At 38.3% G+C, this 26,895-nt stretch overlaps 2 protein-coding genes across 6 annotated transcripts in view; both read right to left on the bottom strand.

Moving 5' to 3' along the window:
• Positions 1–579: 579 nt before the first annotated feature.
• sf3b5 (splicing factor 3b, subunit 5) lies at positions 580–3,715 on the bottom strand. Of its 2 annotated transcripts, XM_028603687.1 has the most exons (3): positions 3,571–3,715; positions 976–1,275; positions 580–713 (listed from the first exon to the last, which is right to left on the bottom strand). In XM_028603687.1, exon 2 carries the CDS (start codon positions 1,245–1,247, stop codon positions 987–989), a length of 261 nt encoding a protein of 86 aa, XP_028459488.1. In that variant the 5' UTR covers positions 1,248–1,275; positions 3,571–3,715; the 3' UTR covers positions 580–713; positions 976–986. The 2 variants fall into 2 exon arrangements, with proteins under 2 accessions (XP_028459488.1, XP_028459487.1); XM_028603686.1 differs by having other exon boundaries at positions 580–1,275; positions 3,571–3,713.
• Positions 3,716–14,447: 10,732 nt separating this feature from the next.
• oprm1 (opioid receptor, mu 1) overlaps positions 14,448–26,895 on the bottom strand; it is a 30,121-nt gene continuing 17,673 nt past the window's right edge. The window contains exons 1-7 of one of the 4 annotated variants that reach the window (XM_028604066.1): positions 24,838–24,902; positions 20,651–21,000; positions 19,095–19,270; positions 18,055–18,233; positions 17,535–17,718; positions 15,952–15,995; positions 14,448–15,851 (exon numbers count right to left, since the gene is read on the bottom strand). In XM_028604066.1, the coding sequence (XP_028459867.1) occupies positions 15,800–15,851; positions 15,952–15,995; positions 17,535–17,718; positions 18,055–18,233; positions 19,095–19,270; positions 20,651–20,990 (975 nt within the window). In that variant the 5' untranslated portion in view covers positions 20,991–21,000; positions 24,838–24,902 and the 3' untranslated portion in view covers positions 14,448–15,799. Of the gene's footprint in view, positions 15,852–15,951; positions 15,996–16,642; positions 17,021–17,534; positions 17,719–18,054; positions 18,234–19,094; positions 19,271–20,650; positions 21,001–24,837; positions 24,903–26,895 lie in introns of those variants that run through there. The other 3 variants (XR_003694768.1, XM_028604064.1, XM_028604065.1) reach the window with 3 other exon arrangements.

Below are 26,895 nucleotides of genomic sequence, written 5' to 3' on the forward strand. Positions count from 1 at the left end.
AAACGAAGAACTAAATTCTAAAAGGGACAGTGAAAGACGACAGGCGAGACCGAGTCAATCTCGGTCGGGCTTTCAAACAATTGGTTGTACGCCAATAGCCAACATTAAATTACGTTCCCATTCCATATAGACGTTTTATTCCGTGTTTGTGTTGGCCTACTATTTTCTTTTCCCTTGTCCCCCTGTACTTGTGTACATTGTCCATGGGTTTCAGGAAATGCGCTATAAATCAACAATATCATTATGCTGGTTGCTACAACAATCTCTTGATGCTTTGGCTCGTGAGTCGTGACACAGTGACACTAATAACCGGTTTAGCTCACAATACGTCCAAAAAAGGGCTAAGTTACTGTATGCAACACTTGTCTTCACCCCAAATGTGAATGGAATTTCATTATTGTAAATTAATGATTTTCTGACTGAGCAAAATATTCATCGCGACTATATGACCTCCCTGTAATGCTAACTCAGTAATACAGCAACGTAAAGAAAAGACATTTTCACTTTGTGCTGCTCTAACTTGAATGGGTCACCTATCTGTATGTAGTCTGGGCACTGACTTCATGATGAGAAAATACATTTTAATTGGTAACGTATGAATTTTAATTAAAACAAAACAGAAAATGTAATCGTGAATACAGCTATCAGTTAATACAAGATGATAGTATGCCACTTTTCTATCTTCTCTGATAATTTGCCGGAGAGCTGCAGAGCTGTACGGGACAAGAAACAAGGTTTTTCAGTGATCCAGATGCAAGATGCATGTGAAGATCTGTGTCCAGGTATCTTATGTTGTGTAAATGGACAATCTATTCAGTGTTGCCAACTTGGCAGGGTTATACAAGGTTAATTTTATGGTCAGAAATTTCACAAGAGCATAACATTAAATATGTTTAGCAGAAAATCAAGTTGTATGTCCAACAAACAAAAAGAATCATACACAAACATCCTGTAAAAAAAACAGCCACAGCTCACTCCAGTGTAATCTAGGCATCATCAGGTTTGTCTGCTGGTGGTCCACATGGTTGAAGCATCTTCTCCATCAGGTTGAAGCGGACACGCGCTTTGCTCTCGTTCTCAGCGACGGAGAAGTAGTTGAGCAGGTCAAAATGTCCCATGTAGGAGCAGTACGAGTCTCGGTGCTGGTTGACCAGCCATTCCCATTTGCTGGTGTCGGCGTGTCCTGTGCCGATGTACTTTGACTGAAGATGCTCCAGTTGACTGTGAATGTTGTATCTGTCTGTCATTCTCGCGGCGATGAGAGTCCCAGAGGCTCTAGACAAAAGTCAGAATGTAATCAGAATCATATGCAATTGCGAGGAATCCACCTTGGTGTATTAGGTGCATAAATTAACATATTGAAAAGGGAATAAACAAAAAGGCAAAGTACTGATACAGTCAAGAACATAAATATTAGGGGTGTAAAGATTCCCCGATACGAATCGGTATCCGGTTGTATTATCACAGATAAGACTACATAGATACACGGACATCGGTGTAAATTAGGCATGGGCCGGTTACTAGTTTTAAGGTATACCACGGTTTGAAAAAGTCAGTTTCAAAACCACTAAAGTTTCCTGTTAAACTGTTCCTGCGGAGTGAGCTTTTTTTTTTTTTTTTTTTATATGAGTGGTCGTGGACAGAAAGTGCCGGTCAGAAATCCCTCTGCCTGCCAATGTGTAGCGTAGTGTCCAAGGGGGTAAGCTTCAAACCTCCTATGGCGCCATTTTGATGCTACAAAGAGATCACCTCCCGTTAGCATTCCACTGACTAGCATTCATTTTGATGTCACTTGACAGCGAATAACTTTACATCTGAAGCATTTAAAGACTCTATTTGTCCATTGTTTATTTCTAAAGAAACACGACTATGTATAAAAGGCTCCATTACCTTGTACCTCACGTTATGGCTCTGTAGCAGACGTTTTTATAAAAATAGGCTAACGATTGTGTCACAGTAGAGGAATTACCGTATAGTACAGGAGAAGCTCGCAGGCAGTTTCGACTTACATGAGCTGTTTAATTACTAATGTTAACTAGCATTTTAGTTAGCAATAATTAGCCTGTGCCCATGTGATCTCCTTACATATACCTACGCTCTCCATCTCTGCAAGATTGGGAATGATTGAGATTTCTCTTGGCACAGCTACCAGAAGACTTACAACTTTCAGACAGGTTGCTCACGTCACATTTACGTCTTCGAGCTCACTTGGAGGCTGCGCAGTAACGCTCAGCGCTCACCGGAAAAGTGCTTCTAATATCCTTCACTGGTCTCCGTCCAGAGCAACGGGATCTGTTGGTCCATTCTTATATACTGTCTATGGTAGTGTCATGGCCCCACCCCCTCCTGTTGTTGGTGTGTTTGTGCATTGTGGCTGTCTAAAAAGACTGAAGCCGGCTACGTGGCTACTGAAAAAGCACAGACGCCCCAAACAAATTCAAGGTAACGTAACGCTGTCTTTGAATGAACACTTGCCATCAGCTATGAGAGTTGACGTAGCATATCTAACATTGGTGAAATAATTACGTCAGGCTGCTACCGAGGCAGATAACATGGCTAACGTCAGCTATTTTCCTTCCTAAGGTAACTTCAATAAGCAAACAAGTACATATTTTCTGGTAAGTTAGTACTTTTACAGTAGTGTTCAAATAAATTGAGTTGGTATCGCGTCTGTTGTTTAAGTGTTCCACCATTGTGTACATCTGGTTCTGCAACTATCTGTGTTGTACAGAGAGAGAGCTGTATAGAGAGGATTGTTTTTTTATTTAAAGAGGTTAGCTAATTAAGTTAAAGTGTATACTATTAGCATGTCCTAGCTTTACTATTCCCTGGTCCCTTTTACAAAATATATATTTATTTGAAGGTAGGCAATGCTTTTTTTATAGAATTGGTTTAAGTTATAAACGGGAAATCAATGCGTGTACATTAAACGGATATTAACTGTATCTATCAGATTGAATCATATCGCACCTAATCATTTCATTAAACCGAACTGAATCGTTCCAGAATAAATTGCATTGTAGCCCATATACATATATAACAATGAAAAGTACGTAAAAGGAAACTTAACAAAAAAACAATTAACAAGTAGGTACATTATGGGTGTTTTACAAAGGGAAAGAAGGTGGGAGGGTTTAGAGCAGGGTGTGCGAAATTATTGATGAGGGGATGTGCAAAAGTTCACAGTACGTATCATGTTAATATAAATGCAACGGTCTCACGATATAGCAAGGACATAACTTAAGTTCAGAGGCGCACAGATCGAATTAACCATATAATAGTTAAGCGATTATATTGCTATCTCGCTAGCTTAGTCATTGTTAAATGAACTACTGTGTCTGTGCTTAAGCCAGTTACTTGTTCAATATAACCGTAACATAGTAAGTACCGGAGAAATAGCTCCATCGCTTTTACAAAGAAACAGTTAGCATGCTAACGTTGGCTTTCTGACTAACAGTAACATGAGGTTAGCTAGCTCGTGTTAGCCCAATAAAGTCTCATCGAACCTTAACTTAAACTATTATTTTTAGCTTAGTGATCATATAGTTTTCAGGTGCAAAATATACTTACTCGATAAAATGTAAAGAATGTAAAAGCGAAGGCAGAAGATGTAAATAATACGTTACTCCGTTCGCACTCCGTGGCAATGCAATGGAACGATGACTTCCGATAGGTTCCACCTGTAAAATGAACCGGAGAGAAACAAATGGGGGTAACCTTTTGTTCCTTTCAAATTTAGATTAAAATTTGCATGGCCAGTGTTGCCTAACCAGGTGTACCAGGTCTAATAATTAATAAGGATAGTTTCATCTGTTTTTAAGCTTTTTTTTGCCTCAGATTGACACATAAGAAATGCTTTATTTTGCTGTTTTTTATGGTAATGTCCGTTTTCCCCGACATCTAGCTAGTACAACATTTTGTTTTCTGTGAGTGTGTCAAATTCTTGGTAACTAAGTTTTCTTTTGTTAACACACTTTTTTGGTGTTTACACAAACATCCTGTAAAAAAACAGCCACAGCTCACTCCAGTGTAATCTAGGCATCATCAGGTTTTTCTGCTGGTGGTCCACATGGTTGAAGCATCTTCTCCATCAGGTTGAAGCGGACACGCGCTTTGCTCTCGTTCTCAGCGACGGAGAAGGTAACATTTTTGGTAAAATCGCTTCTATTTTTATACAGGCTGCAAACAGCTCTGTTGTATCTGATGCCCTTGTTGGACTATTCAGGTATTAACATTACTTTACTCCATGATTTGGTAATGTATCATGAGGGAAACAAGTGAGTCTAAATGCTTGTGGCTCTGTTAGTCTGTAGGCATACCAGTACTTAGAGCTAACTTAAAGCTAACATCAGCACACTAATGCTCACAATTACAACACTAAATGGTTGATTTTTAGCAAGTATAATGTTTACAATGTTAATCTTGGTTTAACGTGTTAGCATGCCAATGATTTCCTAATTAGCACTAAACAGTGCAGCTGAGACTGGTGGGAATGTCATTAGTTTTTATTTGGTCATACATTTTGTACACATAATGTACAACATTCCATGGCAATGAAATAGTAGTTCAGTAACATTTCAGTCTGGACCAAAGTGGAGGACAGACCAATAGATCCCTAGAGTCACGCTGCTTGGCGTCTTATTTTCCCCGGCTCAATATTCTCCTAATATATCACATGATTAAGGAGACCCTTTAAAGGGTTTTACTTGTCAGCAATGCTTTATTTCCCTAGGTCAAATGTATAGTTTATGTTTCCCTTGGTCAGTTATTTTGAAATCACCCACATACAGCTTACAGCCCATTTATGTTATATTCTTAAAACCTCTGCCCTCAAATTTGTGGACAGAGGTTGTTTTTTTACTTCCATTCCATCTCCACAGTGGCTGAATACATTTTTATCATTCAAACTGCATTTGAAACGTCAATCTCCCTTTGTTTGTTTGTGAACATAGGGCCTTGTGAACAAAGCCTTGACCCCATCACTGCCGGTGAAAAATGGCAGTGAAAGTTTACTAATATAATATTTCTATTGTTGCTTTCATTTTGAGTAGAGTTGTTGTTTATCTTACTTATAGAGTACTTATAAAGTGCATTCATCCCCAAAGCTCTATAATGACTAGAAATGGTAATTTTTTATTCAGGTTATCTGATATGTTATTTGAGAAATATCTAATATATTTTTAACATTATTAATTATATTTTATATTTACTCTTGATGGGAGCACTTTAAATAATGACCTGACAGGTTCTTTATCAATTTCAAGGTTTTTTAATTATTCGTATGATTATGCTTGTTGAACTGAGTCAACTCCCCTTTTTTTTGTTTCTTATTAGAAACAGCAGGGGAGAGAGTGCCGGAGGAAGCAGAATGCAATAGTCATAGTAGTACCTAGTGTTAGTGCTGTCCTCAGCAGATACAATCCACAGAGTCAGACCACCTTAACAAGGCAGATATGGTGCATGAACCCCGCAAACACTTTTTTGCTGCCTTTACCCAGAACTGTTTTTTTCCCCCATTCAAGTACAGTGAAAGATTTACAGCTATTTTTCTAGATCGTGGTTTCTAGATGACTTTGGCATCTGTTCCCACAAATCACACAATGAGGAAATTGCCTGAGCATTTACAAGTTATGGTACATGTAGGAAAGGTGTTAATTGTCCATAATTGTTATTGGTACTGTGTCTGTTTTTTTATGTGTGCAGCTTGCTATTAATAGAAATAACTAGAAACCCAGAACGAATCAACAAAGTTTGCAGTGATAATGGAACTCTATAAATGCAGGGAAAGTAAAACCATCAGAGGTTAATTTACACTGATGTACTAAAAGCTAGGCATTCAAGTTTAGGTATCGAAAAAGCATCCATCTGGGTATAAGATCCTATCATTAAAGTTCACCTTCATGTGTGATTAAACTAGACAGCATACCTATTTAATTAGGTTTCATGAGGACTTCTGCTCATGACTGGATTGTCTGTTTAGCTCACCCGCTCTGTAGAAAATACCTGAGGAGAATAACTCGATATGAAGGATAACAGTGATAAGATAGGAACATCCATTTGTCACACTGCACCATCTACAGAGATCTACAGGGGTAGAGATTACATTTCTGATAGCACGTCTTGGCAGATGCCGCTGAGTGAGTTAGGTCAAAGACACCTTTTTATTTATTTCACCTTTTATCTTTATAGGCAAGTCATTAAGAACAAAGGATCGGATGAGCCTTCCATTCCTTTTATGTTTGTGGTATAATGCATTGTGCAACATATTCAGTCTCTATGGGCAAAATAGAAAAAGTAAAGAGTTCAGTGTGGTTTGAAAGACAAAACTAGACTATCTTCAGCCCCTTGGCATAAGAGAAGGTGAATGCACAATGGGGCAGCAGACAATGGGTAAACGATGTGGGATTTGCATCAGAATGAGAATAAAGATACAATTAAGTCATTAATCTTCTGAAATCCACTTAAAGGAGAATAATTGAGATAGAAGGGGGGATTAATAAAATGTGCTGTTATTCAACTTGTTACATTATGCTACTCCTTTGCATTATCTCTGTGTGTGTGTTTGATCATGATCATTATTAACAGGCCTTTTCTTCAGTTTCTATTTCCTTCAGTCTGTAGCAGTCCGTACCTCAATATTCAACAATTTGCATAACTACACTGCACTACATTTTAATTAAAAGACACTGTAGAGATATTGCTGAATAAATATGCTGTTAAATATATATATATATATATATATATATATATATATATATATATATATATATATATATATATATATCTCAGAAACATTTTACGGGTCCCACTGTTTCCTACACTGTAAAAAGCAACCTATAGAATCTACTCAATAAATGTGAGGTAACAATTTGCACTCAGTCTGTTTGGGTAGATTTCAACACATGTTTTGAGTGAAGCATATCTACATTTAACAGTTATGATACACTAAAAGAAATTAGGTAAAGTCTACCTAATATTTCTCAATACATTACACAACTGATTACTTATAAAAAGTAAGTAACATTACCTCTTGATTGTAAGCACTTAATACTTAATAATTGTTATTAATAATTGAACAATATGAGTAATTAATCATTACTTATTCAGGGAAGGTAAACTTTACTTTAAAAAAATTATTGTCAGACACAGGAGATATTTGATCATGTCAATTTCTTTTAATTAATGAAATGTTCAAAAAAATAAGGAAAGGAGGAGGTACAAAAGAACCCTCTCCACTCTGCATATTACACTGAAACAAGTTTCTTAAACCCTTCATTTGTGGATTCCAGTTTGTTCGTTATACCAAACATGAACATCTTACATTTTTTTTATATGTTTGAGGAACATATGCAGATATTTGCAAAGCCTTATGGGATTGTTGAAGATAACCAGTCAGTCTGTGCCTGAACAAAAAACAGCATTTTCCACATCTCAACACCGTGTCCCTTTGGTTAAATGAATTGACAGCCTAGTACCAGTCAGAAACACACTGAGTTCAGTCCTTGCTCAACCAATATGTATCTTTTGAATAACATTGATCCATGAGATGATATGCATTTGAATGTAGTGAATTTCAATGTGACACTGCTCTTTGGGAGATGAAATTGTCTGATTGCATTGTACAGTGAGCATTCTTCAGCACCAACAGTAAGTTCCCAGGAAACAGTCTGTGCCTGAATACGGTGACAAACAGTTCATCATTAGCTTACTTTTGAGGCTCTGGACCTTCTTGAGCATCTTTGCTCTGTCAAGCACCAAAAGAGTTTCTGAAAAACTTTAAGTATACTCAAGCTTCTTGGAATACTCAAGTTTGAGAGCGTAGATCAATCCCATCAACAGCACACATGCCTTGGTTCGGTTTCCACACACGTTCAGCACTTTGTTTCCCTCCATCGCAATCAACACATCTTCTGTATGCTCCTTGGCTGCAGGATTATGGATCACAAGCACCTTCATGGTTTAGTCCATGTTGTCCTCCTTTTCATCCTCCATGTTAAAAAAAGAAACAAAAAAATGAACTTTTAAGTTAAGGACAATAACAAGATACTATCCCAATACATTTATTGATAATGTTTTCTTGGTTAAGCCAAATCAACCCAAGTAGAGTTTGTTTTTAATAATCAGCACTTCAATACAATTCAGTGACAAATTAAAACTGTGACTTTATTACCTATTTCTCACCTCAAATGTTTTTAAAACCCTATTTTAGTAACTGATTAGCAGTAATGTGAGAAAGTTTGCATAAAGTATGTTGGTTTAAAAACCTGCATTATTAATATAACCAAGTTACATTATGATTTTAATTGTGGATAGACCTCCTGCCTCATTACAAACTAAACTGACATTAGAAGGGGTGGCATGTCTGTCCCATAATGAGTAGCAGACCTACATTACAGCCCAGACCTCCAGGCAGTGTGCCAGGGACGAAACTGCCTTCCAATTCTGTCTTAATGTGGGGAGTGTGTGTGTGTGTGTGTGTGTGTGTGTGTGTGTGTGTGTGTGTGTGTGTGTGTGTGTGTGTGTGTGTGTGTGTGTGTGTGTGTGTGTGTGTGTGTGTGTGTGTGTGTGTGTGTTATAGGAAATTAAACAATTGTATCAGGCCAACCCTATGTGTAACCATGTGATACCTTGAATTGATCGATCATTTAATAACATACCTAGCAATCTTGGATGAGATCTTCTTGATGTTCCCCAAGGTATATATATATATATATATATATATATATATATATATATATATATAAACACACACACACACCTCATTTACAGTGTATATTGTAGTTAGTATGCGTGTAACAGAGATTGACCGGTTGTTGCACTGCCCTCACAGTTGAGTTTACCCTTTTTTATCCACCCCTATCTCAATTGTATTGTATATTAAATAACAAACGGATTTGGTAAGATGAAAGCTGAGTAAGCCAAACTTTATGTAGCTAAGGTTGGCCTAAAATATATTTTCTCAAAAGCATGTAATGTCGGGGCTTATCAATACTATTAGGTAACCTTACTGTATCTATCCGGCTACCTAGCTAACGTTAGGTGACCTGTAATGTTAGCTAACAGTTAGCTTACATTTAGAGCCTACATGGTTCAGCCGTGAAAGCAATAACGTTACATTGTGACACTGTCAAATGCCACGACAGGTAACGTTAGCTAGTTTGAAGTAACGTAACCAACATCTCTTCCAATTATCTCCACATTGCTACGTTTTAGTAACATTAGAAGCTAACGTTAGCCTTTCAACTCTGGCGTTAGCTAGCTAGCTGGCACTCGGTAGCTTGCTAACTTTTAATGAGTAACTTGTTAACAGCCTAAAGAAGCAAGCCAAATATACACTCTAAAACAACCATTAAATAATTTTATTACACACAGCAACCTGTTAAAAAGGAATCTTACCTTAGCTAAACTGAACAGCTTGACTCCAGTGTCCCGCCAGTGAAACGATCTTGGCCAAGAACCAGCACTGACGCATGTGCACTTTGAACTGCAGACTTATCATTTTGGGGTAGATTTTATTATATTTGTTTAGGCTGCAAATGTTACTGTTATAAAATATGTAATGTAGGTAGAATTTACCCATTATTGTATATTTGCTTACTGACTAATATATTTGCAGTAAAATTTAAACAATTTACATGTGTTGTATTTACTACCCTCCAAAATCCGTTTTTACAGTGTAGAATTTCCTAGAAAGGAACTAATATGTAACTCTCAATTCATAGGAAGGTTCCAGGAAATGTAATTTAGTACTTTTAGTGCTAGTGTAATTATTGGTGGAGATAGTGCCTAATATACTTCCTGAGTTATTCATTTCTATTAATTGTCTTTTAGTCAGTACACAGCGGGTCTGAACATGAAAAAATGTAAAACAAAATAAAAAAAAATTGTTCGCAAGCATTAAAAACAAATGGAGGATAAAGTTTCCAGTCATTATTAAATATTTAAGATTTTATTAACTTTTTAGGAAATTACAGACCACCTACAACACAAAATCCTACAATTAGCATTATCATAATGCAACTTAATAGCATCTTATAGTAGACCCTTCCTGCCTGGTAAATACCCATATCTTTCATAACCCATGACCCATTTTGTGATTGAGGCTTTATTTTCAAAAAAGTGATTAACACTGTTATCACAAGCGTAAGTATTAGTATTGGAATAGTACTAGTGGGTATCAATTCAGCTCCACTTACAGTACACAGAACGTTTGTGTACCACTGAAATTCAGCAGAAATTGGGTTGTTAATGCAATCCAGATAGTGTAGAGTTTGCCTTTGTAGATTACAACTACTCTGTACAATGCACCTTATAAAGTGTGTAACTGCTCCAAAGTGGCTGAAAAGTGTCAGAAAAGGACACGAGTATGTAGTGCAATGAAGGTTCACTCGTGTGTGTATACTGTATGTGCATGTATGCCTACGTGCATAAGAGTATAGATTCAGTCTAAATTCTTTTCCTCTAGTTTTATTGTTTTGTACTCTGCCAGATAGATGTCCTGTTATTACACTTTTGCATAGGTACATCTAAGGTAAAATAATAGCCAGTCTTTTAGTGAGCAGACCTGGGAACAGCTATGCACTAGCAGGAGGAAAGGGTAATTAAATCAGGTGGATGGATGGGAATATTGCCTGACTGGATGACTCCTGTGCCCCAGGATGCCCTCAGTCCTGCTGAAAAAGGAGTCAGCGAAACTTCCAGTGATTTAAACCAACTGCCTTACACAGAGCCAATTTCAACCAACAGGCATCTGAGTTAGATAGAGACAAGAAGTACAAACAAATTACACCCTGTAGGGTTGTTACAGCGATGGCTGGTTAGTCAGTGGACAAACCGAGGCAGCTCATTGGTCAGTTGTCAAACTGGCGGCTTTTGCTGGGTGGCTGGTTCATTGGCGGACAAAGTAATGAGGTGGATGGAAGCTTTACAGGACTCAGTGGTCATTTGCTTACTGGTACATTAGTCAGACCAACTGACTGGTTCATTTTTCTGGCTTACTTCCAGTATGTTTTCTTGGGACAATCCATGACTTTCATTTCCCCACCACACCTGAGATTGCCTCTACAACGTCCACTTCTCATCCTCCTGATGTGCTTTGAACCACAACAGCAAAATGCAATGTTCCTCTCTGTCAGACGATGAGAGCCGGTTAGACATTAATCTTGGTGTGAAATAGCCTGAGGAAACTAATGTTCTATGACAGTGCTGAGTTGTTGAGGTATTAAAGCCTGGGGGACCTAAATCGGATTTGGCACGCCTCTTGAACATTCAATCTCACTCCATCTTTCGCCTGCTGTTTGGTGTTTCTTGAAGGATTTATGTCTATTTGCTGTTATAAACTCATACATTTTTCCAATGGTCACATGCTATGATCAGTCAAGAGCCTGTTCACTCAAGGTGTTGGTTATGACCTGAGAAAATCCACAAGCAGTAGCAACGATAAAACAAGACCTTTCCCTGGAGCCTTCAGAGCAGAACAGCAATGTGAAGCCAATAACCGGATAACCACTGTGTGACCTTCTCAAATGAAAAGGAATCACATTTCTTGTAAGTACAGATACAGCGCTGAATGTTATTATTTAGGCAATGCCTGTTGCAGGTACTGTGGTATTCTACATATTATATGACAATCCTTTCAAAAACATGATTCCAAAGTGTAGAAAATGTGCACTTTTAATCAATGATATCAGATAATAAATATATCGCAGGCTGCTGTCATGAACATATAGCTACGAAAATAAATGCACCGTAATTTGTATGTATTCCACATATTTATAACTACAAGCCCCAAAACACAAGGATTTCAAGCGGGGGAGCAGAATTAATTTTCTGGAAAAAGTTAAGTGGAAAACACAAAACTTTCACCCAAAAGGGCTGGTCTATTGTTCCACGACCAGGACGGAATCCGTATTGTTCCTCTTCAATCTAAGGTTCGACTATTGGCTGAACCCTTCCTTCTAGCACCTTGGAGTAGACTTTACCACGGAGGCTGAGAAGTGTGAGACACCTGTAATTGGCACACACCCTCTGGTCCCCCTTTTTGAACTGGGGAACCACCACCCCGGTCTGCCACTCCTTAGGCACTGTCCCAAACTATCACGCAATGTTGAAGAAGCATGTCAGCATCGTAATGAGATGATTAAATATGTCAAATGTTTGACCTTCTGTTAAATATATGACCTTATTAAATATGTCTAATATAATAAAAGGAAATCATAACAGAATGTGTATATTTATGTAAGTAATCAGCTGTTACCTGTATGCAAAACAGCATGTTAAGGGAAAAGGAATGAGCCAAAGTATCCATTTCTGTAGGATTTGTAAAAACAAAATGTTCTTTAATCTTCTGAGACAGACCCTCATTTTTCTTGAGACGAAGGCTTTGAAATATAAGGTCATGTTTTGGTTGATTAGCTTTGGTTTGGTTGATTAGTTTTCCGTAAAGACAAGGACAGCCTCACAACATCACGTCTGAATGAGAGCACCGTCTCTGCAGGAAGAGGGGACATTCAACGCCACTTGATAATAATCGCTATGACAGGACTAATCATGCTGCCATCTCCAATAACATAATCCCTGGCTCCCCGACAGCCCCATTCATGACAGGATGGAGTTGAAGGCATGTACACAGACAAACAGTAAACGCGCCCACGCCCGTCTGAGACCGTACTGATGACGATTTCTCAAACAGACACCAGTGTAAGCACGTCATGCACACTACACATGCATGCATACACATTGAATCCACGGTGACCTCACATATTGCCTGGGTTGATAATATTCACGCATGACCTTTTGAACACATTTGAATTTCAGATGAAATCTGATGTGAAATTCTGCCACGACAGAACTTTCCTCACTGTTTACAAAATCACTTCATTTTTTGTGGTGAAAGAATCAAAGCTTGCTTTACTGCAATCAAGGCATCCCAGTGTGAAATAATAAAATAGTGTGGAAACCAGTTTCAGTCCTTGAGATGCTCTCTTTCACTTCCCCTCGACACTTGGTTATACGTAGCACCATATGTCATGCGAATGCCCACTTGCTGAGCGAGGGGGCAGTGTCAGAGAAGAGCAGAGGTCTAAAAAATGAAACACACCTGCTGATAAGCGGGCTTAATAATTGAGAATAATAGTTGATTTTGAAATACTCACAACAGGGAGGAATACAGTATGGTAGATGACTCACTTACATATATAGGTCTTTAAACACAGAATAACAAAGGTTTGTAGGATGAAATGCAAAATTGCAAAATAATTATACAGTATATTACTTCATACTCCATTATGCGCTGTGCAGAAATAATGATGAAAGATTATATATACATGCCCTTTGAATGTACATAATTGTTCTCAGCTCTCGACCTGCCAAAGATTTTTGTCAAAGGTTTCCAAAGGATTTACCAAGAGGGAAAATGCCAAACAAAAACAAAATCAAAGACATTAAAAATCATTACACCTCCCTCACAGACATGGAGGACATTTATCATACCAAACAATTACTTGCGTACAAATTTCAAGTTCCTGTTATTGTGCATGCTAGCTCACTGCAATGGCATATTGGGACAGTTAAATTGGAACAGACCTGCAGCTGTTAATGTTATTTGTTACACCATTGCTTTTACTGCAATGACCAGTCAAAATTTCTGCTGTGACATCTGAATCCACAGCCAAATGACACACACACTGTGCTGACGCAGCACCTTATGGCTGAACGATGAGTCTATACATTACAGCAATCACTTGGTGGTAAATTGTAGTTCTAGGAGCTAACAAGTGATTGATGGGAAAAAAGCTCCAGCCTCAAACTGATTTGAATTGTCAAATCCAGCCACCATGTCTGTCTCGACCTTACAAAGTATTGTTTAGGTTGATATCCTCATAATTCATTTTTATCTGTTTGTAATTTGTACTATTCGTCGTTAAGAGTATAGATTTAAAGCTGTGTCATGTTTCAACTTGAGAATGGAATATATGTATTTGAAGAAAAGACACTTTAATGCAGATGATACTTTATTCTGATGCAACAAAAAAAAGGCATTCAGTGAGATTTAGAATTATATTTTATAACATAGAAAATGCATGAATTAACAGTAACATTTTATGTATTGTGTTACAGTGTTGTCCATAAAGTAGGAATTATCCTCTGTACATTAGAATACAAGAAATGCCATTTTAAGACTTGACTACAAGTTAAGTCATGATTGAATCACAAGTCATGTAAATAAGCAAATGACAGAAAACAGTTAAATGGTGGCATGGGTACAGATCATGGACAGCATCTTATACATTTTATTTAAACTTACCTTCAAGAGTGTATTATGTATGGTGCACCAAGTGCCTGCTGCAAAAAGGTTATATATATATATATATATATACATATATATGACACAATATATGATATATATTTCAAACAGATGTAAACAAAAGCAGAAATTCAGCATTCTCACCAGTTGATGATCCATGGAATAAAATAAAAGCATTGTTCTAGGACTAATTAGCTCCTAGTGTTATTTGTATTCTAAGGAAGAATGTAATTTGTACTAAAAAAGCCCAGCGTAGCTGCTTAGCAACTTTTTGTAGTTTCAAACAGTATGATTTCACTTTTAACGTTAAAAGAGAAATAGCTTTTAGTTGAGGACTAACCAAAATGTTTGGCAAATGTAACACTATTACTTATCATAAAAAAGGTGACACTTGACACATCAAAATTAGTTTTGTGTACATGATGTGTTTTGCAAAAAGAAACGTACATTTTGTTGCACAATAAACACTGCATTTAATACAGCATGTGACACTCGATGCCCCATTTCTGCAAAACTCAGCTGCAGTTTTTGTAATATTTCAATCTTAGACAATTTGGCCACATGTTTTTACACGTTTTTTCCTGTTGTGTTAGCTGGGGGTGTGAAAGACTAAAAATAATAGTCTATCGTACAATCTTTCAAAATTGATTGAAAGCAGAGATGCAAAATACACACTGCCTGTATGTACAACGTGACATCCTCATACATACGTTTTCAGTCAGAACAAACAATCAAAAAACATGAAACAGTCTATAAAGTTAAATTCTGCATACATTTTCCATTTTCAAATTCACAAGGTTTTTACGCACGTTGTTTTCTGATTAATATACATCACTTCAGTTAACAACTAAGATTCAATATGACAAAAGTTATATTTAGAAGCACAATAACTTGCTCGTCCACTATGATCATCAGAAATAATTTTCAGCAACAGAGAAGTTATAGTATTTTACACGAGAGATAAATACAATCATGTTCATCTTTACAGATCGTTAAAAATAAAACACATCATTTTGAGTAGAGCTACTGTAAAGGCAACTGGCAAGTTTAGCATACAGCACAACATGTAAGCACATGCAATTTTAAAGATTACAATATATGTACAATCCTGCTTGACTCACTTGTTAACTTCTTCAGAACCCATACCTGGTGTAATGGCTGTTAAGCTGTAGTTAATCATTCACGGGTAGTACCATGTGTTCACACTGTATGTTGCAATAACACGATATGTGTGCTGTGCAAATGGGCGTTGTGTATACTGGTTTAGATGATCCAAGTTTAGTACAAGGATCCAGTGTGAGTAACACAGTGGGTTTCCCTTATGTACATTCAGAAGTGTGTCAAATTCAGTAGAGAGAACATACAGTGCTCTACTGTATGTCTATTTAATGATGAATCCAGCTATGGGTAGAAAACATCTTTACAGAGACAACAAAAACAGAAAAATAAAAGGAAATAATGAAGACAGAGGGGGCAGGGAATTACAACAAAGGGTCAGGTGGGTTGAGAGGGGAGTCTTCCTGAAGTGACCAAAGCCAGCATGGTGCTGTGCAGATCAATCAATGAAAAACAATGTTAATAGGGTGAAATCCACATAGAAGCTGGATAAGAAGCACATTTGGTGCTGTAAATAACTTTTCTGTCACCTGCTGTCCAGTGATGTCTTCATGTGGTGAGGGAGCCACGGAGCCTTTGAGCATTAGATAAAAAAAAGTCCAAAATCAGATTAGATCTTTTATTGTCCAGTACCCCCGATAAATCCACATTTCCAGACTTCTCACACATGCAAACACTTAAAAAAGAAAACATCAGGGGCAACTGTAACAGATTGGAGGGAAGTCACATGAACTCTGCAAACAAGAAAATTAAAAGTTTTTATTTTTTATTTTTTTACAACCTAGAGAATTAGCGATATGAGGGTTAGGAGAAGAGGCATAGATCAATGAGGCAGCTTTGTCTGCAGCATACAGAACAAAACATCATATAAGTGCCTTTTTGTGAGTGGCTTTTATAGATCTGTCTATATATATATATATATATAATATATATATATATATATATATATATATATATATATATATACAGACTGAATATGTCCAGTAAACACAGATATACATACAGATATATATATGTATATATATATATATATATATATATATATATATACACATACAGATATATTATATATATAAGGTAACAATATATACATATATATATATATATATATATATATATATATATATATATATATATATATATACATAGACATATTCAGTCTGTATAGTATATATTATAGTAATAATAGCAATAATGAAAACTAAAAGCTGTAATAGCATTAATGCACAAAAAGTGCAACAGCTTCTTCGGTTAAGAGGAGAATTGTAATGATGCTCTGTTTTCTGTTTTAATCTATCTTAAAACATCTGTATCGGTTTCAGAGTAAAAGCCTTGCACAGCCATGCAGTTAGTAACACTGCTTGGCAGGTGAATGGCCTGACCTGATGCAGAGCTGCAGTTAAGTAAGCTGCAGCACATTGCCTAAATGGTCTGTGCTATCAGTGCTCACTCATGTCCTAGATTGTCAGATGTACGTGTCACTTTGTGTTTGCGTGGTCAGAGCCCTGTGGTGACCTGCGTGACCTCTGAGTTGAGATCGTCGTTGGCAACGCCCCCACAAGAGCGAGAGTCTGACGACCCCTCCAAGGCTAGTCATACCTGCAGAGAGGAGGGAAAAGAAGAGAAAGTATGTTCATGTTATGTACAGTATATTTATATTAACCTTTTTTACATGACTGTTAACAGCCATATACCTAAAATGATGATTAATGCACTCTTATGTCTACAGTAAATTTGAAGCTTCAGTCTTCAGCTTAGCATAAAGACTGGAAACTGAGGGAAACAACTTGCTTTGCTCTGTCCCAAGGTTAAAAAACAAACAATTTGTGGTTTTATGGGAGGTTATGTGCCGGACTATTTCTTGGCCAGGCAAAGGGACTTCTGTGCAGTCTTCGCTGGTTATCTGGCAACTTTGTGGTGACAACAAGTCTTATGCTAAGCTCAGCTTACCGGCTGCTGGCTGTGACATCATATTTACTGTACAGACACGAGAGTTGTATCGATCTTTTCATTTAACTCTGGGAAGAAAGCAAATAAGCGCATTTCCAAAAATGTTGAACTAGTCATTCCTAGATGCAATGAACTGGTATGTATACACACATACAACGTCTACCTGTTGATTGGACCTTTCTCCTGTGTTTGCAATGTTGTGTTCGCGCTGTGGGAGCTTGCGGCTTGTGACTCCGGATCGGGACGAGTTCTGCATCTCCAACACTGAGGGACTCGGGGTGCAAAACTCACGGAAACAACGCTTGAAGTTCTCATCGAGGTAGCCATAAAGAACCGGGTTCAGACTACTGCAGGGGATGAAAACAAGGTTACAGTTTAACACAAGAAAATCAGCTTCCCCCTAAACTCACCAACATCAATTTTACCTTTTATATACAGTATAACATGGGTTAACTACAGGTCAACTTAAGTCATTGCATAAAACCATGTACCAACAAATGTGCGTTATCAAAACGTCAATGCAATTTGCTCTTATCTGTAAAACACAATTTTTCCTATAATGAGCATCCTTTTATCTACACTTACTGTAACCAAGCTTTAATGATTAATCTCCACTTATTATACCGGAATTGTTAGGACTAACAGTTTCAATATTACAGTGAAAATATTTGTCTAATGCGTACCTGTTGGTGTAGCCCAGGGCAATGCAGAAGTGCCAGGTGATAGTCTGCAGCGTGGAGTTGGGGATTTTGATCAGAGCTGTGATGATGACAAAGATGTGGATGGGTGTCCAGCATACGATGAAGACGGCAACCACCACCAGGACCATGCGGGTGATCCGACGCAGGTTTCTGTCCTTCTCCTGTGTGTGTGTGTGTGTGTGTGTGTGTGTGTGTGTGTGTGTGTGTGTGTGTGTGTGTGTGTGTGTGTGTGTGTGTGTGTGTGTGTGTGTGTGTGTGAGTGTGAGTGTGAGTGTGTGTGTGTGTGTGTGTGTGTGTGTGTGGGAAAGAGGGTTGATGTTTGGGGGTAATAGGGAGTACAAGATGAGTGATGGACAAAAGACAAAGTGCAAAGAGGAAGGCATGAGAAAAGGTGAAGTATGAAAGATAATAATGATAGAGAAGGATGATGGCGGATGAGAGAAAGGATTGGGAGAAGATGGTTAGAGGGCAATGAGAGGAGAGGTAAAAGGGAGAGGATCAAAAGGCAGAGAGAAAAGCAAGATGGAAAGGAAGAAAAGTGGTTAAGAAAAAGTGCAGTGGTGGCTGAAGTTTTAGTAGGAGCATAGTGTATCTACCACCACCTTTATTCCATTTTTATCTACTGTAAATACATCCTCATTAGAATGTGCACATGATTTGCAGCCAGCGTTTGGTAAATATTTTCAAAATTACTGTTTTGGGTCATTTTGTCTTCTACTGCAATTCATTCAAACTGAGCCCCAACCTCAGGCTTAAGTAGATTTTCCCTTATTGCTTTTTTCTTGAGAGCAATGAGTGCACCATATTTGCATGCAAGCTCTGGGCAGCCTTGCATTTTGCTTCATTATTCTTAATGATAATATCAATTAGTTATTGTGTACACAGTGTAGGTCATGTAGTTAGTAGACCCAAGGTCAGGTATTTTCATTTCCATTTAATTAAAAGCCTTTGGCACAAAATATACAAAATATAATTTTTAAGTTTGGCCCATGTTTGTAGAAGAAAAACAGATTTTTCTCAACCTGGGAGCCCGACAGCATGCGCACACTCTTCAGCCGGAGGATCATGAGGCCGTAGCAGACGGTGATGATGAGGACGGGCATGATGAAGGCAAAGATGAACACGCAGATCTTCAGCAGGGTTTCCCAGTACCAGGAGGGGATGGGGAATATCAGCTTGCAGTCAACAATACTGGAGGCTGTGCAGGGTGAGGAGACACACATGCACACATGCTGTATGTTCACAAGTAAATAGAGACACAAACATTCATTACTTCCACACAAGCAATTTCACAAGAAGTTATTTGTATCAACTCTATTTTCACTTGGTAGTTCTTTTAAACATCTGTGCTTTATTCCTCTGACATGTGTTTGCTTAATCTGGTTTGTACGCATATATATATATATATATATATATATATATATATATATATATATATATATATATATACACATGTTAGTAGTCTGTGCATTATTTCCATGATTAAGTGATCAATTGTTTAGTCTATTAGAAAAAACAACCAAGGTAAAAATTTAATTTGCTTGTCTTTTGCTGCTCCACCAATTCCTGAGGGAAATATCTGGCTTTTTAGTTTCTCTTTAGCTAACTTTATCTGCCTGCTTTGCTTAGGTAGTACACAGCTGTTTTGTTAACTGGAAACAGCTAGCTGCTGTGGATGTAAACAAACAGTTTTTGCAACGTTTCTTCTGTATGTAGCGCTTTGTTTCGTCTGTCTATCTTCAGAGGTTAATGTAGTGTGAATTCTCCTCTCTGTTCTTCCAGTCATTTGAATGGAAACTACATTTGACTCTGACCATTTGTTGCGTTTAATTCCCCATCTCTCTCCGCTCATTTTCTGTCATCTTTCAACTGTCCAAAACTCTAATAAAGGCATAGAAATGCCCCTAAAAATATTTTGTGGCACTAAAGCAATAAACATATTTTAGCACCATGCAGAGTTACAACTTCACCGAGTCAGTAAATCTCTCATTAGCCTCTCTCCTCCAAAAAGAGCGCGATCACACTCAATTTCAATGGCAGTTGTCTCTCCATTACATTTGCACTTACACAGAGACGCCGTCAGAGAAGCCTGGCTTTGGTGGCCTCTTTAACGCAGACAGTTATATTAGTCACCAACAGGCATATAGCATTCAGTCTTTTGTGCACTTACACAGAAAAACCTAAGCAACTCATCTGGGTTGTCTCCTTTTAGAGTTTGCTGGAATACATCATTGCTCTTTAAGGCTGGAATGCAGAGAATAAACGGAAAGTGTTTTCTTCCTGTTTAGTCCTTGTATTTGTTTGTGAGACCTTGTAGAATTCATCATCTACCAAGGAATAAAAAAGAAATGAGCTCTGTTGTGCATGGTTGCTACTTGAGGGTTGGAGGCTACTTTTTTTTAGCTTATAATTGTTTCCAGGAGACCTGGTTCTATCCTGTTATTGTTGTTGTCATAAAGGATATACAGTGTGTATTATTATGCATCACATACTGAATGTTCAGAGGTCTTTTATGTAGTCCAAACACAATTCTTCCTGCAGTGTAGGTATAACAGTGCTTGAGTGTGCACATGCTTACGAGAGAGGACGGTGGAGGCCATGAACATTACAGGCAGCCCGATGGCCGAGGAGAGAATCCAGTTGCAGACGTTGACAATCTTGGCGTTACGCGGTGTCCTGAAGTCCAGCGCTTTGACTGGGTGGCACACAGCGACGTAGCGATCGATGCTCATGGTGGTGAGCGTAAAGATAGAGGTGAACATGTTGTAGTAGTCAATGGACATCACCATCTTGCACAGTATGTCTCCAAACGGCCAGGTCCCCATCAGGTAGTTGACGCTCTGGAATGGTAGCGTGCTGGTGACCAAGGCGTCGGCCATAGCGAGGTTGAAGATGTAGATGTTGGTGGCGGTCTTCATTTTAGTGTATCTGTACAGAAAACATGTATTTTCCTTATGAAACAACAGGCCCCTAGGGCACAGACATGTAAAACGCCTCCCACTGCTCCTACAGTACATGAGAGCCAGACCCACAGACTAACTACAAATGACATGACTAGTAGTTTTGAGTGTATTTTTGTACTCGCTTTCAGTCGAGTGTGTCAAGTAAAATGTTTAAGTTACTTAATGTTGTCTCTGACACTAGAACAGCATTCACAATAATTTGGAAATCATCCAGAAAGTAGCAATAAAGATGTGTCCTTTAAAGACATGCATAAAGAAGACGGCACTACAAGGACACACAGAGTGCCAAGAAATTATTTAAATGTGTTGAGTTTTTTTTTCGGCACAGAAAGAGCCTGAGTTCAAGGATTGTACTCCTGCATTTTGAGCACCATTTGCAGAATTTGTATGCACAGCCGGAATTCTCGCCCCGTTATTAAAAGGTCCGTTGCACTCAGGTGCCTCATGAGCATGTTCAGAGTATCCTGTGATGTTTTGTGAATAATTCAGCTACCCCAGCTCATTTTGTAATAGCAAACTTCTGGTTTAATCAGTTCTAATGACTCAGTTTAAAAATAAGCTGTCCACAGTAGTAAAGCCCTATTTAACGTTTTTAAAATATATCACAAATAAATGACTTAGGCTGTTTATAGAGGCTTTTGTGCAAAAAACATTTATTTGCACAAATGTTTGCTAAAACAGACAACGATTTCCAAATGACTCCAAAAAAATGTAGTTTAGATACAGAGATAAAACGGTTAAGTTCACTTTTCAACATTGACTGATAGGACAAATAAGTCTCTCCTCAAGTAAACCTGCTTCTCAATCTGTAGTAGCTTTTACTATCTGAATGAAGAGTGAATAGATTTCAAGGACAGTCCCTTTTATACATCACAAACATCCTTTCAATCATTATTGTTGAAACTGGGAAAAGAAGAGAGGTAGTTCAAAGAGTGCGAGAATAGTGGGGTGTTTATAAAAAAACAGGAAAAGGTTTATGGATCCATTAGCACAGAGGATGGAACCCAGACGATTGAAATAGCTCGACTGTTTAGAGCTCTTGTCAGCCAAGACATATACTATGTTTAGTGCTTGCTGTCCACATCGTAATGAGGCGAAGGTGAAGCTGGATCACGTCAAAGACATCTAAAAGGATCTATCTTGTACATCATAACCTTTGTAGACCAAAGAACCAAAGAAAGTATGTAAGAAGCAACTATTATAATCCAGTTATTATTTTGAGGATGAACACACATTTCTAGGTGACATACATGACATCATGAGAAAAATGTAGTGAAAATGTACTAAAGCTTAGCCAGAGCCTGCAGTTCGACATCACATCTGAAGGTTTGATGTCTGAGTGAAGTATGACATTTTAATCAAGCTGCTTTTGTTTTATATCATGTTAAATGTGCAAAGGTTTCTTACCGTTAGGTCCGCCAATGAGATCAATATGTCTGCAAGCTATGATAGAGCTCCACAGGGAGCTAATCAACCAACAATAAAGCTTTAATGAAGCTATCCAGAAAGTAGAAGATTATAATATATATAATTATACTTTCCCTTATTCATTTTGCACTAAAGATCTAAATGTTTTTCCATATCGGTGACCGATGAGAAGATTGACTCTCCTATCTGATGACTATGAAGCTATCAAGCAGCTTGTTAGCTTATCTTAGCTTAGCATAAACACTGGAAATGGGGAAGCAGCCTGACTTTTTTTTAATCCACTTAAGCACCTCTAAAGCTCACTAATTAACACGTTATAGTTTGTTAGTCCAACACATAACTCCTTATCAGACAGGTATTCATTTAATTTAATTTCCAAGGCACTGTTGCTGCACTATTCCATGAACAGACAATTTAGACACATCCCTGCCGTAATGTTATTGAATTAATCTGGATACACAAAGTGACAATGATACATTACACCCTCTGGCCTTCATTTTATTAAACCCCAACTGTTATTGAGTGAAGAGGTAATTTACCTATTTTGTTGCAGCACTCTCCTCAATAATCCCAAATCCTCTTAAGAACCAGAGATGACAGTGAGTTCATTAAATTCTGATAAACTTTAACACTGACAGCTTAGTGCGTTTGTTGTTTCAAGCTTTATTTGAACGGGGACTGACATGCCTCAAGATGCAGTAAAAGCTGTCACCCTAAACTAAGTAGTGTGCTGGAGCTGTTGGTAATTTCCAACATCCCATTATTGACTTTGAGACTGTTGTTAACATGGCTGCAGATGATATGGGTTTCTCCTGTGGGTTGTACTAAGTCTGAGGCTTACGCATGTCCAGCATGCTGTGTGGAGGCTAATGGCCTCATCTCGTCTAAATTAACTGAATGAGTTGTTTTATTAATGAGTTTTCAGCTTTAATTTATTCTTCGCCCTTGAGGTTTTGTCACACTAATGACAATATACACTGCTCAAAAAAATAAAGGGAACACTTAAACAGCACAATGTAACTCCAAGTCAATCACACTTCTGTGAAATCAAACTGTCCACTTAGGAAGCAACACTGATTGACAATAAATTTCACATGCTGTTGTGCAAATGGAATAGACAACAGGTGGAAATTATAGGCAATTAGCAAGACACCCCCAATAAAGGAGTGGTTCTGCAGGTGGTGACCACAGACCACTTCTCAGTTCCTATGCTTCCTGGCTGATGTTTTGGTCACTTTTGAATGCTGGCGGTGCTTTCGCTATAGTGGTAGCATGAGACGGAGTCTACAACCCACACAAGTGGCTCAGGTAGTGCAGGTCATCCAGGATTTTACATCAATGCGAGCTGTGTGCTGTGTCTGTCAGCGTAGTGTCCAGAGCATGGAGGCGCTACCTGGAGACAGGCCAGTACATCAGGAGATGTGGAGGACGCCGTAGGAGGGCTACAACCCAGCAGCAGGACCGCTACCTCCGCCTTTGTGCAAGGAGTTTGCAGGAGGAGCACTGCCAGAGCCCTGCAAAATGACCTCCAGCAGGCCACAAATGTGCGTGTGTCTGCTCAAACGGTCAGAAACAGACTCCGCAGGTGGGGGTTGTGCTTACAGCCCAACACCGTGCAGGACGTTTGGCATTGTGCTCTTCACAGATGAAAGCATGTTCACACTGAGCACATGTGCTAGAGCTGCTAGATTATGGAAAAAATAATAATCACGACTATTTTGGTCAATATTGAAATCACGATTATTTAACACGATTACTTATTAACATTTGGATATAATGGATAGTGTCCAGGGTATAATCTGCTAGTGTCCTTTATCTCACAGAAGGAGTCTTTGGATAAGAATAAAATCTGTTTTACTACTGTGAGTCGGTTCAGCTTTACAGATATCACACATAACGTTACACAGCTAATGAACCGTTCCACAGACATAACACAATGTGCATCTCACATCACATGTTCACTCACTATGACCACTACTACTGTCATTACGAACCATTGTGCCAAAATATCAACAATAATGTCGCCGTCAGTGGGCTTATTTGCTAGCTAACCTTAGGAAAAATCCAGCACATAGACGGTACCTTAGAGTAACGTTACGTGAAACAGGTGATTTAACGTCCCTGCTCATTTACATACAGTTTAACAACAAAACTAAATGCTGAGGGAACATTACTATATTTTTTCATGTTGTTTATTAGCAGTATGCCTATAAACCCCCACTAAGCTGGAAAAAGTTTTAAACAGTAAGTGAATACAGCGTGTCGGGGGAATACAACTTATACTACAGCGGGGGGCAAAGGCAGAGGGACTGCAGGGTTAGCTAACGTTAGCTGTTCCCAGACAACTGAGTTGGTTTTGCATTTTTTTGCTCACCAAACGCTGCTGCCATCTTTACTCGCACTGAGTTTTTAAATTCCAGCGGATGATATGCACACGACTTGTCTCCCTGATTGGCTTCGGGAGGGGCGGATGTGCGGATGTGCGCATGCGCGTGTCATTCAGAACACAAGACAAAATAAGAGTGTTCTTGTTAAACAGAACATGGCAAAATAATTGTTTTTTTCTCGATTATACTATTTTGGTGATCGTTGGGAGCCAAAATTGAAATCGAAATTGAAATCGAAATTCAATTAATTGCACAGCCCTACGTTCTGCTGCCTGCAACATCCTCCAGCATGACTGGTTTGGCGGTGGGTCAGTTATGGTGTGGGGTGGCATTTCTTTGGGCGGCCGCACAGCCCTCCATGTGCTCGCCAGAGGTAGCCTGACTGCCATTAGGTACCGAGATGAGATCCTCAGACCCCTTGTGAGACCATATGCTGGTGCGGTTGGCCCTGGGTTCCTCCTAATGCAAGACAATGCTAGACCTCATGTGGCTGGAGTTCCTGCATTGATGCTATGGACTGGCCTGCCCGTTCCCCAGACCTGAATCCAATTGAGCACATCTGGGACATCATGTCTTGCTCCATCCAGCACCACAGACTGTCCAGGAGTTGGCGGATGCTTTAGTCCAGGTCTGGGAGGAGATCCCTCAGGAGACCATCCGCCACCTTATCAGGAGCATGCCCAGGCATTGTAGGGAGGTCATACAGGCACGTGGAGGCCACACACACTACTGAGCCTCATTTTGACTTGTTTTAAGGACATTACATCAAAGTTGGATCAGCACGATCAGTGTGACTCCAAATCCAGACCTCCATGGGTTGATAAATTTGATTTCCATTGATCATTTTTGTGTGATTTTGTTGTCAGCACATTCAACTATGTAAAGAAAAACATATTTAATAAGATTATTTCATTCATTCAGATCTGGGGTGTGTTATTTTAGTGTTCCCTTCATTTTTTTGAGCAGTGTATAATATCAAATCAGAACAAGAGTTATCTCGAGACACTTTACAGACAGAGTAGTTCTAGACCACACTCTATAATTTCCAAAGCCCCAACATTTCAGTTAAAACATATTTGCTGTTTCAAGTTAGCAGTATATAAAAGTAATTTCTTAGAAGCAGGTAATGGAAAAGCTTTACCCACTAGGGCTGCACGATATAAGGAAAATATGCGATATGCGATAAAATTGTTGAATATTGTGATAAGGATATTACTTGCGATAAATAAACAGATATTAAAGTGTACTCAGTTCTGCATTTCTGCTGCCTTCAATATTCTACTAAAATACAACAAATTACTTGTTGAATGAAACAAAATGACATTCTTTTATTGAACAAATTGAACATTTATTTGAATATAAAAGGCAACACTAAAATAGTGACAGTTACATTATAAAGTGCAGTGTTCCACTGATATTTTCTTTCAACTAACATAAAAGTGTCTTTCGCGATATGTTGCAGCCTTTCGCGATATGTCACAGCCTTTCGCGGTATGTATATTGCGTCAATTGATATTGCAATTACGATTAAAAAAAACAATATATTGTGCAGCCCTACTACCCATCAAATTCAAAACACTTTTATGAATTTATAATGACAATTGTGTTATATTAATCGGCATCATAGAGTTACAAAATATTACCCATTCATTTTCATGCCAGCAGTAATCATTTTATCAGTATCATTCATAAAGAGGATACATATCTCCGGCGGATGGTTTATCATTTTGGAAGATAAGAAAATTGAAGCTCTGTTCATTCCACATAAACAGAAGACAAGAACATTGTCCCATTATATTCCAGTAAACAGACCACAGATAAAAATGGTTACAGTAAATATTCAGCCTATTTTTGAGAGGAAGAGAAAGTGACCGTAAAGCCATAGAGAGATCAGACAGAAGTTACCATCTGCAAAGAGTAAATCTTCATTACGCTGTTTCCGTGGGTAAACAACACTTGACAACAGAAATTGCTCAATCTGCCTCTTAACTACCTTGACTTGGTGTTTTCCTGGACTAGTGAAGCATAGAAGCTGCAGAAAGATG

Source organism: Perca flavescens, chromosome 17 (genome assembly GCF_004354835.1).
Source record: "Perca flavescens isolate YP-PL-M2 chromosome 17, PFLA_1.0, whole genome shotgun sequence".
Taxonomy (NCBI): domain Eukaryota; kingdom Metazoa; phylum Chordata; class Actinopteri; order Perciformes; family Percidae; genus Perca; species Perca flavescens.

What these genes read in the sequence shown, in the direction of transcription:
- sf3b5 (XM_028603687.1), bottom strand. Translation starts at nt 1,247, where the DNA reads ATGACAGACAGATACAACATTCACAGTCAACTGGAGCATCTTCAGTCA.